At 42.0% G+C, this 14,865-nt stretch overlaps 1 protein-coding gene across 2 annotated transcripts in view; it reads left to right on the forward strand.

The window, feature by feature from the left end:
* ACTR8 (actin related protein 8) overlaps window positions 1–14,865 on the forward strand; it is a 21,150-nt gene continuing 6,285 nt past the window's right edge. The window contains exons 1-13 of one of the 2 annotated variants that reach the window (XR_012090624.1): window positions 1–210; window positions 2,008–2,178; window positions 3,573–3,683; window positions 4,026–4,130; window positions 4,390–4,563; window positions 5,066–5,159; window positions 5,694–5,826; window positions 7,394–7,547; window positions 8,631–8,726; window positions 9,231–9,371; window positions 10,266–10,530; window positions 11,628–11,791; window positions 12,593–12,807. Coding sequence is in view for 1 of the 2 variants with exons in the window: in XM_007984613.3 (XP_007982804.2) it covers window positions 88–210; window positions 2,008–2,178; window positions 3,573–3,683; window positions 4,026–4,130; window positions 4,390–4,563; window positions 5,066–5,159; window positions 5,694–5,826; window positions 7,394–7,547; window positions 8,631–8,726; window positions 9,231–9,371; window positions 10,266–10,530; window positions 11,628–11,791; window positions 12,593–12,736 (1,875 nt within the window). In the remaining variant the exon portion in view is untranslated. Of the gene's footprint in view, window positions 211–2,007; window positions 2,179–3,572; window positions 3,684–4,025; window positions 4,131–4,389; window positions 4,564–5,065; window positions 5,160–5,693; window positions 5,827–7,393; window positions 7,548–8,630; window positions 8,727–9,230; window positions 9,372–10,265; window positions 10,531–11,627; window positions 11,792–12,592; window positions 14,141–14,865 lie in introns of those variants that run through there. The other variant, XM_007984613.3, reaches the window with a different exon arrangement.

Below are 14,865 nucleotides of genomic sequence, written 5' to 3' on the forward strand. Positions count from 1 at the left end.
GGCCGTGCGCCTGCGCGGTGGCCCTTCCGTGCCGGCAGTCGTGGCTGCGGAGCTGAGGCGAGAGGTTGGTGGGTGTTGGCGGCCACGATGACCCAGGCTGAGAAGGGTGACGCGGAGAACGGGAAGGAGAAGGGCGGAGAGAAGGAGAAGGAGCAGCGGGGCGTGAAGCGGCCCATCGTGCCCGCGCTGGTGCCGGAGTCGCTGCAGGAGGTGCGGCTCGGGACCGGTCTGGGTTAGAACCCTTTACCCTTGCTTGGGTCCTCCGCTGCCGGGCAGGGGGCGGGAGGCGGCTGGAGGCGGCTAGAGGCTTCGAGTCCTCCCTGCAGGCCCCAGCCCCTGGTGGGGAGTGCGGAAGTGGTCGTTCCTTTCCGGGTCTTGGCGCGCCGGGACGCCGAGGGCTAGGAGGCGCGGAGCGCCAGGAGCCAGGCGGAGCACCCGCAGGGACACCGCTCAGTCCTCCCGCCCGCCCTACCGGCTGGCTGTGTGCCCTGCGGCCCGGGCTGTGGCCTCAGCTTCTTGACCATAAAACGACCACGGTGATACCAGCCGCCTCGCAGGTTGCCGTGAGGGTTAAATGGTGGCAGATAGAGTTTAGCACCAGGCTGGCTCACTGGGAGCGTGAGCCTGTACTTGTTAAGAGATAGTTCGGGGTCCAGGCTTTTTCCTTTGTTAAAAAATCTCAGATAATGGAAGTCATTTCAAGCAAGGAAATGGTGGACATTTGTCTAAATATATATTAAGAGCTTGTGTATCAAAAACAACACGATTAGACCAAACTAAACTAACCAGAAAAAATTATTTGCAGTAGCATGCCTGGCAAAGGACCTTAGACGTATGCACGCACACAAAACCTTACTGATCAGTAACTAAAACAGCATTCACGTAGGAAAACGGGCACAGGCAGTGTACAATTCACATAAGTGCTCACATAGGGCAGCTACTAGTTAGCTATCACTACTATGACAGTGCCTGGCACACGGTAAGCCCAGAGTGGCCATTACTGTTGGACAGGCCTGGTTTCTCCATCCAGCTAGTTGAGAAGGCTGACTGGATGGTCTGTAAGGGCCTTGCCAGATGCTTCCCTCTAGGATTCTCCTACTCTGGGTGGGGGTGAGTAGGAGGGGAGAGCTCACACTTGGAGATAGGACAGCGGGTATCAGAGCATGGCATGGAATGGACTTGTGCAGAGGGCAGTATTGGGCACTCAAGCAAGTACCTCCTCCATCCCCGACAGTCAGGGAGGGTTTCTTCAAAGGAGGTGAGGTGACATCTGTTTAGAGTCCTGAAGGTGATTAGGAGCTAACCAGAGGAAGGAGGGAATCTCAGGGAAGAAGAACAGTGTGGAAGAGACTTGTGCCAACAGAGGATGTGAAGTGTTGGAGGCCCAGCGGTAGATTAGGGTGTTTGGAGTTAAGGAAGGGGACTGGAGATCATAGCGGGGGCCATATCATGAGGGTCATGTAAGCCACAGAGTCTGACTTCTTGTGAAGGCAGTGGATCACGTTGAAAGGCTTTACTATAGTAAAAGTCAACATTCCTCGAATGCTTCCGGTGGCCCAGCTCTGAGTTACATGTATAACTCATTTAATCCTCACAGTAACTGGTGAACTGTGGGAACTTCATTCAGAGCAAGGAAGTGGCAGTCTGAATTTGCAGACAGATCTGTGAATTCAGAGCCTGGGCCCAGATTCTATAGCAATGTTTCTTCAGTCACATAAATTTTCAGGAAGTGTATGTTAATTTGTCGTGGATAATTTTTGTTTCATTCATTTAAACAAATATTTGTTGAGCTATGTACTATGACTCACATCAAGGGAACATAATAAACAATACATTTGTGTTTAGGTAAAGAGCAGTAATTGGATACTTCTCAAAGAACTCTCTTTACTGAATTATTTTGATACCTTTGAGTCAGCTTCTTAGTTTAGCTTGTTATGTGTATGTTGTTTAACTTTGTTACTGGCATATTATTTACGAAGGTCACACATCTATGTTTTATATCTGCAGCAAATCCAGAGCAACTTCATCATTGTCATACATCCAGGTTCAACAACTTTAAGGATTGGTCGAGCCACAGACACTCTTCCTGCCAGCATTCCTCATGTCATTGCGCGACGACACAAACAACAAGGGCAGCCCCTATACAAGGACAGTTGGCTTCTAAGGGAGGGACTAAATGTAAGTCAAAAGTGACCTGGAGAGAAAGCCTAAGGTTGTTTCACTGGGAGGGCTTAGACACTTAAGTACACCAGAATCTTAAAGAAACATCTTCATAGCGTTGCTGTGTTTTAAAATAATAATGTCACTTATTTTTCATCAGAGCTAGTGACTTGAGATGTAAAGAATTAGTTACAACAAAAGTAAGTCTTTCAGGGTGAATTGAGTGTTGATGAAGGTGTTCTATAATGGAAGACACAAAATCATCACTCACTTAAAGTGATACATTCAGGTCCTTGTTAACAGGCTTAAACTTACTGGCCATATTTAAACTGTAAGTATCTGAAAGAGATACTATTTCAATCCATTAGCAAATTAGATTGTTACAATAAGCACTTATGGTCTTAGATTAACCATAATTTCAAGGCAAAAAAAAATTTTTCTTGCAGTAAGAATCTACTTTATCCTATGTTACAGATGGTGATTATCAGGAAAATTATTTGTGATCAGTGATAAATCTATATATTACATCATAATTCACATTTTACTTTGAAGTTTTAAGTCAAGGATAGTTTTGGGAATGTAAAGTTTCTTTAATTCTGATAGTAGGCCTTAGGATTCCATTTTTTAGTGTAACTAGCAGACTCTACGTAAGTCCAGTTGTAAGTTTAAATATAACTTGCTGATATAAGAGTCTGCACTTCATTATTTATCTTTGGATCTTGTAATTCTACTTTAGGGAATACGTTTAAGAAATAAAAATCAAAAAAATTTCTGTAAAGATATTTATGGACATTTTCTTTATACTATAATAATGAGAATACTTGCTGATCAACATATGAAGGAATATGACATTGTCAAAATTGTAAACATAAAAATTATATAATTGTATGGAAGAGTTTCTGAAATACTTTGTAAACATGAAGTAGGTATGCTTTGATTAGTGCTGTGAGAAATTTGATGAAAAATCACTTGAAAATTTAGCATATAGTTGTTTTATAGCGAGGGCTGCTTTTGACTTATAAAAGATTCCTGGGAATTCTTTTTTTCTTGTCTTGAGACAGGTTCTTGCTCTGTTCTTCAGGCTGGAGTGCAGTGGTGTGACCTCGGCTCATTGCACCCTCCACCTCCTGGGCTCAAGCAGTCCTCCCGCCTTAGTCTCCCAAGTAGCTGGGACCACAGGCCTGTGCCACCACACCCAGCTAATTTTTTGTATTTTTTGTAGAGATGGTGTTTTGCCACATTGCCCAGGCTGGAGGGAATTCATAAGAGTAGTACATGTGATAAAGATTAAGGAAATGCTACTTGTTGATAAAGGAGCATTTCCAAAGATTGGATTAAATTAGTAGTTTTTGAATTGCTTTCTCTTCTCATTAAATCCTTTGTACTGCTCATCTTTCATTTTTTCCCCCCAGAAACCGGAAAGTAATGAACAAAGACAAAATGGCCTTAAAATGGTGGATCAAGCAATATGGTCTAAAAAGATGTCCAATGGTACAAGACGCATTCCTGTGTCCCCTGAACAGGTTCGATCAACTCTTCGGATTTATTCTTTTATCACCACTATTTGTATCATAATACCATTCACATGTTCTTCCTGTATCACTATGCAAATACAAGATGGGCGTTCCTTATAAAGGAAGAAAACCCCCCATAACTACTTACAGAATACCTGAGTCAGTGTTACAAATGCTTAGGCAAGCCACATAATCTATGAGGTGGGGGTAGGCAAGTTGATGTATTTTGCCAAATATTTGTGATTAAAATTTGCCAATGTATCTAGTGTGGGAGAGAAAAGAAAAGGAGACCCTTATATTGCCCCTGCCTTGAATAAATTGAGATAATTTTTTGATGGTTTTTCTTTTCAGGCACGCTCTTACAATAAGCAGATGCGACCTGCAATTTTAGATCACTGTTCGGGAAATAAGTGGACAAACACATCTCATCACCCTGAGTATTTAGTAGGAGAGGAGGTAAAAAACTTCTTTACACTAAGAATGGAAGAAGGGGAACCTGATACTCCTCCTAAAATTCACTTACGTTGACACTGAGTCCTAGTCATTTCCCAGCACTCTATAACCCTACTTTGAGTACCAGAAAGTCCCACCGACTCCTACATCACTCTCAACATTTCTCACATTCAGCAAACGTTAGTTAGATTTTTGGATATGAATCCAGAAAACCTTGAGAGAAAAGTTTTAACAAAGTACTCATCTCCCTCCTCCTTTTTAGGCCTTGTATGTTAATCCACTGGACTGTTACAATATTCACTGGCCTATCAGAAGAGGTCAGTTAAATATTCATCCAGGCCCTGGGGGCTCTCTTACAGCTGTTCTGGCAGATATTGAAGTAATATGGTCTCATGCGATACAAAAATACTTGGAAATCCCACTGAAAGATTTAAAGGTAAGTTAAAATTCTCAGTTAATTTGGATTGTTTTTAAGATTCTTGGTCAATGAAAGTACACATTACCGAGTTGTTTGTAATATAGTGTCCTTCTTGATGCATTCTTGGCCTTCAGGGTAAGGATCTTAGTGGCTCGAGGATGTCTTTTCTTCTTCAGTTAATTCCCTTCTAGTGCTTTTATTCTTTCTCTGTTTCTTTGGTGTCTCTATTACTCAAATCAGCAAGCTTGCTTATTTTTGTCTTCTCTTTGGACCTTACTGACACATCAGTTGTCTTATTTTTTATTTTACAAGTTTTTAATAATTTCAAGAAAAAAAAACACTTGAGCATTTTTTATTTCTTTTATAAAACCCAAAGGATAATACAGAGGTTTGAGCTTTTATTCTGGGTGTGTAACCGTAGCTGCTACTCCTTTGAAGGGAAGTCTCTCTAAAAAGAAGTGGTGAATTCGACCTGACGAGACTTGAGTGTTAACCCTTTTATCTTTGTTCTTCTTTTTAGTATTATAGATGTATCTTGTTAATTCCTGATATCTATAATAAACAGCATGTGAAGGAACTAGTGAATATGATACTAATGAAGATGGGCTTTTCAGGTATGTCTGATATCCCAGTGAAACCTATTTTAAATGGAATTTTCTTTCTTTAATGACAGAGTTAATCTAATTTATGGATTTATTTATTTATTTATTTATTTATTTTGAGATGGAGTCTCACTCTGTCGCCCAGGCTGGAGTGCAGTGGCGCTATCTCGGCTCACTGCAAGCTCCGCCTTCTGGATTCACGCCATTCTCCTGCCTCAGCCTCCTGATTAGCTGGGACTACAGGCGCCCGCCACCATGCCCGGCTAATTTTTTGTATTTTTTAGTAGAGATGGGGTTTCACTGTGTTAGCCAGGATGGTCTCGATCTCCTGACCTCGTGATCCGCCCGCCTCAGCCTCCCAAAGTGTTGGGATGACAGGCGTGAGCCACCGTGCCCGACTTATTTAAATGCTTATTCTGAAAGGATCAGTGTTCCTCAGATACCCTGCCCAGAAGTCCCTAGGCTGCCCACTTCAGTTGATTATCTGTTTTGGGATCTTTGCTGCTCTACAGCTGATCACTACTCTGCCTTTTTTTTTCCCCCCAGGGATCGTGGTCCATCAGGAGTCTGTGTGTGCCACCTATGGCAGTGGCTTAAGCAGCACGTGTATTGTAGACGTTGGGGACCAGAAGACAAGCGTATGCTGTGTGGAGGATGGGGTGTCTCATCGGAATACTCGGTGAGGAACTTGGAAGGTGGCATTCCCTGTTCCCTCTTCCCTCATAATCTGTTCAACTGTAAATAATAAAAAATCACAGGTTAAAAATTATAAGATAACCATATATTCAAAAGTCTGCATAGGAAACCAGCAAGATTATGGAAGTGCAAATTCCAGCAAGGCGAAAACGAATCATTTTACCCTTCCCATTGGAACTTCTTAATATGGATTTACATCAGCAGCCCCTGAAAGTCCTAGTATGTTTTATGTGCTTTCCCATAGAGGAAATGTAAACGGTAGCTTCATGTCTTTAGCTGTGGTTTGGCACAGAGCTACTAATCACACCCTTATAGCAGAGCTTTATTTCGGCAAGTCATGTAGGAGAAAATCGGCTTTTTCAATCTGAATTATCTGGCTAGTGTTTTGAATATCTGCATTTTTTTGTCATAGTGGTGTTCTGTGAGTAACTTTATGATGATAGACAGGTAAAGAAAATCACTATCAGGACCAGATTTTCAGCATGTCCTTCTTCAGGCAAGCCTGACATATGTGAGCACACTCAGGTAATGCAGAGGTGTGGGCTCTCTGAAGCATTTTGTGCTCCAGAGATGGCTTCTTGCTGCCCCTCAGGATGCTTTCATTCTTCCCGTCCTCCACATTAGGCAGTTTGAGTCTTTAAAAGAGGGCTTAAATTGTCCATGAGAAAGGGTCATCTGCTGCCTGCCTCCCACCCCAAGTTCTAGTACATTCTAAAATCCATTTTAAGTTATTTTGGCTCATCCGTTGTTAGAATATCCAGTGCCGCTGGTTCTCAAAGTGTGGAGAAAATGCTGGACCCACGTTTCCTACCAATAAAATAATATAGCAGCTGTCTTCCCAAATTATAGAAACCTTCTTAGTAGACAGCTTTCTCTAAGCTGTTCTCTCATAAGTTTGTCTTGTATTGTCATTGTTGCCTTATATGCTAGTGAGTGTAGACCACCAAACAACTGTCATATGATAAACACATATTACTGGGAAGTGAGCTGGATTTAATAGTGAGTATTGGGTTTCTCAGATACATTTTCAAACATCATGACTACTTTAGGTGTCCCCCACTGGTTTTTGCTAAAGTTCCTTTTCTCCCTTCCATCCTTTCATTCTGTCCATTCAACATACATTTCTTGAAACTTGCTATATATCACTGTGTTTAATGGACATTTTTGTTTGTTTTTTGTGTTTTTTTTTAAGATAGAATCTCACTCTGTCATCTAGGCTGGAGTGCAGTGGCGTGATCTCTTGGCTCACTGCAACCTCCGCCTCCCGGGTTCAAGCAAGTCTTGTGCCTCAGCCTCCCACGTAGCTGGGATTACAGGTGTGCATCACCATGCCTGGCTAATTTTTGTATTTTTAGTAGAGACAGGGTTTCGCCATATTGGCCAGCTGGTCTTGAACTCCTGGCCGTAAGTGATCTGCCCATCTTGGCCTCCCAAAGTGCTGGGATTACAGGTAGGAACCACCATGCCCGGCCTTTAATGGATTTCTTCAAACACCTTTTGCACCTTCTTAACCAACAGATTAACCATCTACCCTTTTCTCTTAACTTTAGGCTTTGTCTGGCATATGGAGGATCTGATGTGTCAAGATGTTTTTACTGGCTAATGCAGCGAGCTGGGTTCCCTTACAGAGAATGCCAGTTAACAAATAAAATGGATTGTCTTCTTCTGCAACACCTTAAAGAAACTTTTTGTCATTTAGATCAGGTGGGAGCAGAATGAATATTGCTGATTATTTTTGTTTCTAGGAAAAAGTTAAGAGATTTAAAAGATACTTAAAAATGTAACAGCATTGGCTGGGCGTGGTGGCTCACACCTGTAATCCCAGCACTTTGGGAGGCCAAGGCGGGCGGATCACAAGGTCAGGAGATCAAGACCATCCTGGCTAACACAGTGAAACCTCGTCTCTACTAAAAATACAAAAAATTAGCCAGGTGCGGTGGCAGGCGCCTGTAGTCCCAGCTACTCAGGAGACTGAGGCAGGAGAATGGCGTGAACCCGGGAGGCGGAGCTTACAGTAAGCTGAGATTGCGCCACTGCACTCCAGCCTGGGCGACAAAGCGAGACTCCGTCTCAAAAAAAATAAATAAAAAAATAAAGTATCAGCATTATACTGCCTTTTTCAACTCAAGATAAAGCCTTGAGGAGAAAGCCCTTAAGGAGTGAAAGTTTTTTGTTTTTTTTTGCTAAGGTCCAAGCAGTGAGGGTGTGTCTCAGGCTCTGGAAAACAATTTGATTTTTTTAGGAAACAGAGTTTAGCAAATTTCTCTGTCTTATCTTGATAAAAGGTGAAGATAAACCTTTAGGTGTAAGGAGGATAGTAGGTAAATATGTAAGTACAGACATTTTGTTAAATGTTATAATTGGAAGCACTTTCTTAATATTGCAAACAATGTTTAATCATTGCTATATATGGATTGGTATCCTTTTTTTGAGACTTGTTTTTACTTTTTTCAGGTAATCTAAATTTTAAAAAATTAGGGAAACATAAAAATACTGTAAATTTCCCAGTTACTGAGGGAATTTGCTTATTGATTTGGGTCATTGTTTGTACTAATGTATATTGATAAGGGAGAAAACAAATAATGCAAACAGTAGAAATTCCAGAAATTTTAGATAGAGGAACAAAGTACAGCTGAATTCCTATTTTAAGTTATAGTGAGAGTGGTACAAAGCTGTAGGTTGTCCTTTTTATAGCTGATATTTAGATGATGGCGAGGCTGAAGCATAATTTGAAGAGTTTACATGCATTCTTACTGATTCACTGACAGCATCTTTTCCTGGAATCAGGACATCTCTGGGCTTCAGGACCATGAGTTTCAGATTCGACATCCTGATTCTCCTGCCCTGCTTTACCAGTTTCGATTAGGAGATGAAAAACTCCAGGTAACTTATAGGTGTCTGTTTCCATGGGTAGAAAGAAAGTTATCCAGGTTCAGTCACACTGAGAGAATATGCACTTGCTGGAAACATTGTGAGATCAGAATGTCAACTGATTGTAGATTATCCACTAAACCAACATTTAAGCCACTGGTATAGAATGGATCTGAAAAACATCTTTCTAGTTAGCCCCTATATGATGAGTTGTTAATTAGAGAGAAAGGTAGCATTCTTTTTAGGAAATTATGAAGTAGATTATGAAGTACTTTATATTTGTTTTGAGATTTCTCTCATATGGTGTCATATCACCCATCTAGTTGGATGATGAGTCAGTTTTCTGGCCTATGGTACACCAGAGAAATAATGTCACTCCCAAAAGAGAAGATTGCCTAGTCTAACTTAAGAGAATCTGATCTGCCAGTTTTGTTTTTAGAAGAACAGCATTTAGTGGATCAGTTTTTTTCAGGAGGCAGTATCTTTTGTTGATCACTCTTTTCCTTCCATGTACAGGCTCCAATGGCTTTGTTCTACCCCGCAACTTTTGGAATTGTTGGACAGAAAATGACGACTTTGCAGCACAGATCTCAGGGCGATCCTGAGGATCCTCACGATGAACATTACCTGCTGGCCACACAGAGCAAACAAGAACAGGTCTGTAGCAATTCTGGTAGGAGAAGAGAGAGTTTTGTCCCTGAAGGAGAAATTTGTCCAGCGTTAATAGGCCATTGTAATCAGTTCTATCTTCCAGCATAACACTGATATAGCTTTTAGAATTGTAGATCAACTGAAGTCTGAGTTTAAAATCTGGAAGACAGATTTCTCTATTCAGCAAACATTAATTTTCTGAATGCTAGTCCATACATTTAAAAGTTAATGACACTTTCCTTTTGGTGTGTATCATTTACTTACATTATCTACTTCTGAATATTTTTTCAGCAGTATTTTCATTAAAATCTCACCTGTTACTTAATTTTGTGAAAGATGCATGGCATAGCCAAAGAGCTGAATTCCTTTGTTGAAAGCGGATCCCCGTAATATGATGTCTGGTACAGGGGCACAAATTAAAGGTCTTGTCTGCTAATGAAACAGCACCAGCTCATGATGGAGACTAGATTTTCTAGTCTTTGTTCCTCCCCAGAGGCAAACATGAGGTGGACTGGATAGGATCTGAAAGTAAGAATTCCTTAACAGTCATGGCCCATGAATCCCACTGGAATACTCCATTTAAAAACTCAGGGCACGGGGAAGAAAGTCTGTCTGCACTGGTTTTTCAGTTTTAAAATCTAACCAGTGATGATACGGTTCTGAGAGCCACCCTGCCTACCGGCAGCTACCCTGCTTTGGAATGGTCAGAGCATCTTCATCTGTGCACCGTCTCTCATTCCTGTTACCTGAGAATGGGTGCTGGGCAGTTGTTGTATTGCTGCATGACTTTTGTTTTATACCTAGTGCATAGTAGTAGGGTAGGGAGGGATCTAGCTAGACAACATCAACAGTGTTCTGTTGTAGTAATACCACCTACTTGATTGTCCTTTTGATTTAAAGTCTGCAAAAGCTACTGCTGACCGAAAGTCTGCATCCAAACCTATTGGATTTGAAGGGGATCTTCGTGGCCAGTCCTCTGATCTTCCAGAAAGACTCCATTCCCAAGAAGTAGATTTGGGGTCCTCACAGGGAGATGGCCTGATGGCCGGCAACGATTCCGAGGAGGCCCTCACTGCACTGATGTCCAGGAAGACTGCCATCTCGCTGTTTGAAGGGAAAGCCCTGGGCCTGGATAAAGCTATCCTTCATAGCATAGACTGCTGTTGTAAGCACATCCGGGGAGACTGGGAGATAACAGTGAAACAAAATAGCAGTTAAATAAATTGGTTCAGTCTAGGATATAGTTGTGCAGTATAACATATTCATTGAAAAACGATTAAGCGCCTGCTTGACTTGCATTGCCAGGTGTTGGGAATACATTAATGAGGTAGGATGGGTTTATAGCCTAGTGGAAGAAGCCAAAATAAGTCAAATTATTACACAAATGTGGAATTACCACTGGCAGGGTACTGCTGAGCAGTCAGTATCCTTTAGCTCAACTTTGTAGCACCTGCCAGTGGTAATTTCACATTTGTGTAATAATTTGAGAAATTTCACATAGAATCTTTATTCCCTAGGGGATGGTATGGAAGGTGAGAGGCAGGGAAAGCTTCCTTGAGGAAGGTGGCCCTTGAGAGAGACATAAAGGATGATGAAAGGGGTCAGTTAGCAGTAACAGATGGGGTAGAGGAAGAAGCCTGTGAAGATCAATGTGGCTGGGAAGCAGGGTGTGAGGATGAGGCTAGAGAAGCGGGTGAGGACCACCCATAGTGAATCTTATGGGTCCCTTTAAATATTTTATTTATTTATTTATTTATTTTCAGACAGAGTCTCACTCTTGCTCAGGCTGGAGTGCAATGGCATGATCTCGGCTCACCACAACCTCTGCCTCCTGGGTTCAAGTGATTCTCCTGCCTCAGCCTCCCGAGTAGCTGGGACTATAGGCGCGCGCACTACCATTCCCAGCTAATTTTTGTCTTTTTAGTAGAGGTGGGGTTTCACTATGTTGGCCAGGCTGGTTTCGAACTCCTGACCTGGTGATCCACCCGCCTTGGCCTCCCATAGTTCTGGGATTACAGGCGTGAGCCACCACACTCGGACTGTTAAAAATTTTGATCCTAATCTTGCAAGTAGGATTGCAGTGGCGTGGCAACACGCCTACATTTGTGTTTTGTAGGGTTCCCCTGGCTGCAGTGTGGAGGGTGGGCTGGAGGGAAATCTTTGAGAAGGCTATTGCACTTGCCCAAGCAAGAGGTGTTGGTGGCTTGGCCTAGAATTATGGATGTGGAGAGAAAAGCATGGAGTATGTCACTGTCTTTTCAGCATCCGATGATACCAAAAAGAAGATGTACAGCTCCATCCTAGTGGTGGGAGGTGGTTTGATGTTTCATAAAGCTCAAGAATTTCTGCAGCACAGAATTCTCAACAAAATGCCACCATCGTTCAGGCGAATTATTGAAAATGTGGATGTGATCACAAGGCCTAAGGTAGGTTGTTTTATTCTGCAAGTTGGACTGTATACAAATGAAACCAGCCTTGTATGTGGACAGATCAGATCCCAGGAGGCATGGGCTTGTGTCTGAGGAGTTCTTGAGGGCTTAGGGCAAGTGGGAAAGTTAATTTCAGCAAGCCATAGATGTGGTGGAACGTGCTCTGGCCTAAGGTACTGGATTTCTGCTGCTTTCCCCTGCCGCGCTCCCCAAACTAGCATGACTGAATTCCACCTTTGTTGGGCAAGGGGAGGACGGACTGCTCTCAAGCCCTGCCAGCCAGAACGGCTCCATTTTAATCTCTTTTTTATATGAAGGATCTACTTCTGGTCCCTGGACCAGATGATGTTTAAAGATCTTTTTGGTTTGAACTATCTTGAAAGATAAACCCAGGAATTTAGAAATAGATTTTGTGTGTTTTATTAAATGTCACTAACAATTCCTGGAAATGTTGCTATTTCTTTTTAATCCTGAGGGAGGGATTGTGGGGATCTATTTATTCCATTCAAACTTCGAAATAAATAAGTCATTTGTATATGTTCCTGTGTACAGGGTAAACAGTATTTGTGCAATAGTAGTAAATAATAGCATCTTTAGTTATAAAAATTTAAAAGTTTTCTTGGCTATTGAAAGAGAAAGATGCCTGTAGTTCATAAGTACTACTGTCTTTAATACAGGTTGAAAGCCTGGCTTACTAGGTATTGACTCAGCAGGGATTTTTCTCGGCCCCATATTCAAGTAAATGATTGAGTACGTATCTTATGTGATTAGGCTAAAATGTCTTCATCCCTTTTCTAGGACATGGACCCCCGACTGATTGCATGGAAAGGAGGGGCAGTGTTGGCTTGTTTGGATACAACACAGGAACTGTGGATTTATCAGCGAGAGTGGCAGCGCTTTGGTGTCCGCATGTTACGAGAGCGGGCTGCGTTTGTGTGGTGAATGGGGAGGAAATGTCACTGCTGAAGACCAAAAACAAGCTTCTTGGTATAAAAGACTCTTACAGAATATAGGTATTGTAATTTATTGGTCTAGATGCTTAAGTGTCATGGACAGTAAATGAATTTGAACTTTATGTTGAGGACATGACATTGGTTTGAAATTATAAACTGCTTTTGAGCAGTTTGGTCAGGGCATTTGAGAATAAATAGGAACTTACTCTTCAGTTGTAAACTCTCTTGCCCTCTCTCAGGGTCTCATAAACTCCCCAGTGATGTAAACATTGCTATTGAAGTTTCTCATGTGGTGAAGCCCTTCATTTAAGTTGGCTCGTTGAATCTCATCAGCAGGCAGCCTCATAAAACCATGAGGGGTAGTGTGTGACGAGGGAGAACTGTCCACTCGTGCCATTCTCTCTCTTGTCTAGTATTTCATTAGGATCTAAAGTTGTCTGAGTTAAATGTACTTATGATGTGACTCATATGTCCTTTTAGAATCCCAAATAGGGGGAAAAAGTTTTGGTTGTTTTTGGTTTTTTTCATTTTCTGTTGGATTACAGAAAAAGAATGGGACCCATTCAAGTCTCGATTTCCAAAGGTAAAGATGGAAGGCTGGGCAGACTAGTTTTTGTTATCTGACATGCCCTAGGGTGAGCTTGGAGGAAGAAAGAAAACAGTTTTTATTTGGCCAAAACAGAACAAATGCTGAAAAGGAAATCTTGTTTTCTTCCTAAAGCTAAATAGAAATGATTTGGGTATAATTTAGAGTTCTTGTGTTATACTGATAATGGTGACTGATGTAGTTATTAATACTACAGACTTAGTCATCAAGCCCCAATTTTCCTTTACCTGAAGGATTAAGTGAAAGCTTCTGGAGTTCATGATGTTCAGTATGATTAGTTGACCTTAACCTCTGAGCATCCTGAAGCAAAATCTAAATAATACAGCTATTACCACTGGTGGTCCAGGCTCTAGTGAAACCCTCTGAGCCCAGGAGGAAGAGAAGGCATTGTCCAGATACAGGAACAGTCTGGGAGCCCAGCGCTCTGGGAGGAGTGGGAAAATCGCTGCTTCCTGCTGCTTCCTCCTAGGCACCTGCTTCCACCATCTCGCTTATCAAGGCTGGAGATGGGGGTGAGACGGAAGGACAAAAGCAGGGAACAGATAAGAGATGGAAATCAGAATGGAATACAGAAAGAACTCTGGATGTGGAGAAATGCTGGTACTAGAGCATTTTGTATCAATGGGAATACCCTCTGTAACTGCTCAGTAGGTTACAAATGAAGAGTCTACCAGTATTAAAAATAGTTTAAACTTGCCAGTACCAACTGGGATGTGTGCCTTCAATTTGAAAATTGTATGTTTTATTTTTTAAATGTGTTAACAACATTATAGAATATTGATGTCATTTATGTTTCTGGGGTGTTTCAATGCAATTTCGTATCAGCTGCCTGCTTTCAAAAACATAATGTATCTGGGCCGGGTGCAGTGGCTCACGCCTGTAATCCCAGCACTTTGGGCAGCCAAGGCGGGTGGATCACGAGGTCAGGAGATCGAGACTATCCTGGCTAGCATGGTGAAACCCTATCTCTACTAAAAATGCAATAAATTAGCTGTGGTGGCGGGTGCCTGTAGTCCCAGCTACTCGGGAGGCTGAGGCAGGAGAATGGTGTGAACCCAGGAGGCGGAGCTTGCAGCCGAGATCCCGCCACTGCACTCCAGGCTGGGCGACAGAGCAAGACTCCGTCTCAGAAAAACAAAACAAAACATAATGTATTTCTTGTTAAATAGTTCTTCACCTAACAGCATATTGCCCTTGTAACTGGTAGAGCTGATTCAAAGGAAGTTGGTTTCTGGTCCAAGTTTGACCTCAACCATGTCCATCTTCTGCTACCAGCACTTACAAGCACTGTGAAAACTGATCATGACAAATAAGTGAAATTTGCTACATTAAACATATTGCCTCAGCCATTACTAAGTGTCCCCTTGTAAAGCTGGACACAGTTTTTATTTTATGCTTCATTTTGATTTTTTATCCATAAGACATAAATTAGAAGGCATGAGGTGGCCCTTTAAGGATAATCTGCAAATATACACATTTTAATAGTCATCCATCAGAAAGTGATCCACATT

The sequence above is a fragment of the Chlorocebus sabaeus genome, chromosome 22, assembly GCF_047675955.1.
Source record: "Chlorocebus sabaeus isolate Y175 chromosome 22, mChlSab1.0.hap1, whole genome shotgun sequence".
Classification (NCBI taxonomy): Eukaryota; Metazoa; Chordata; class Mammalia; order Primates; family Cercopithecidae; genus Chlorocebus; species Chlorocebus sabaeus.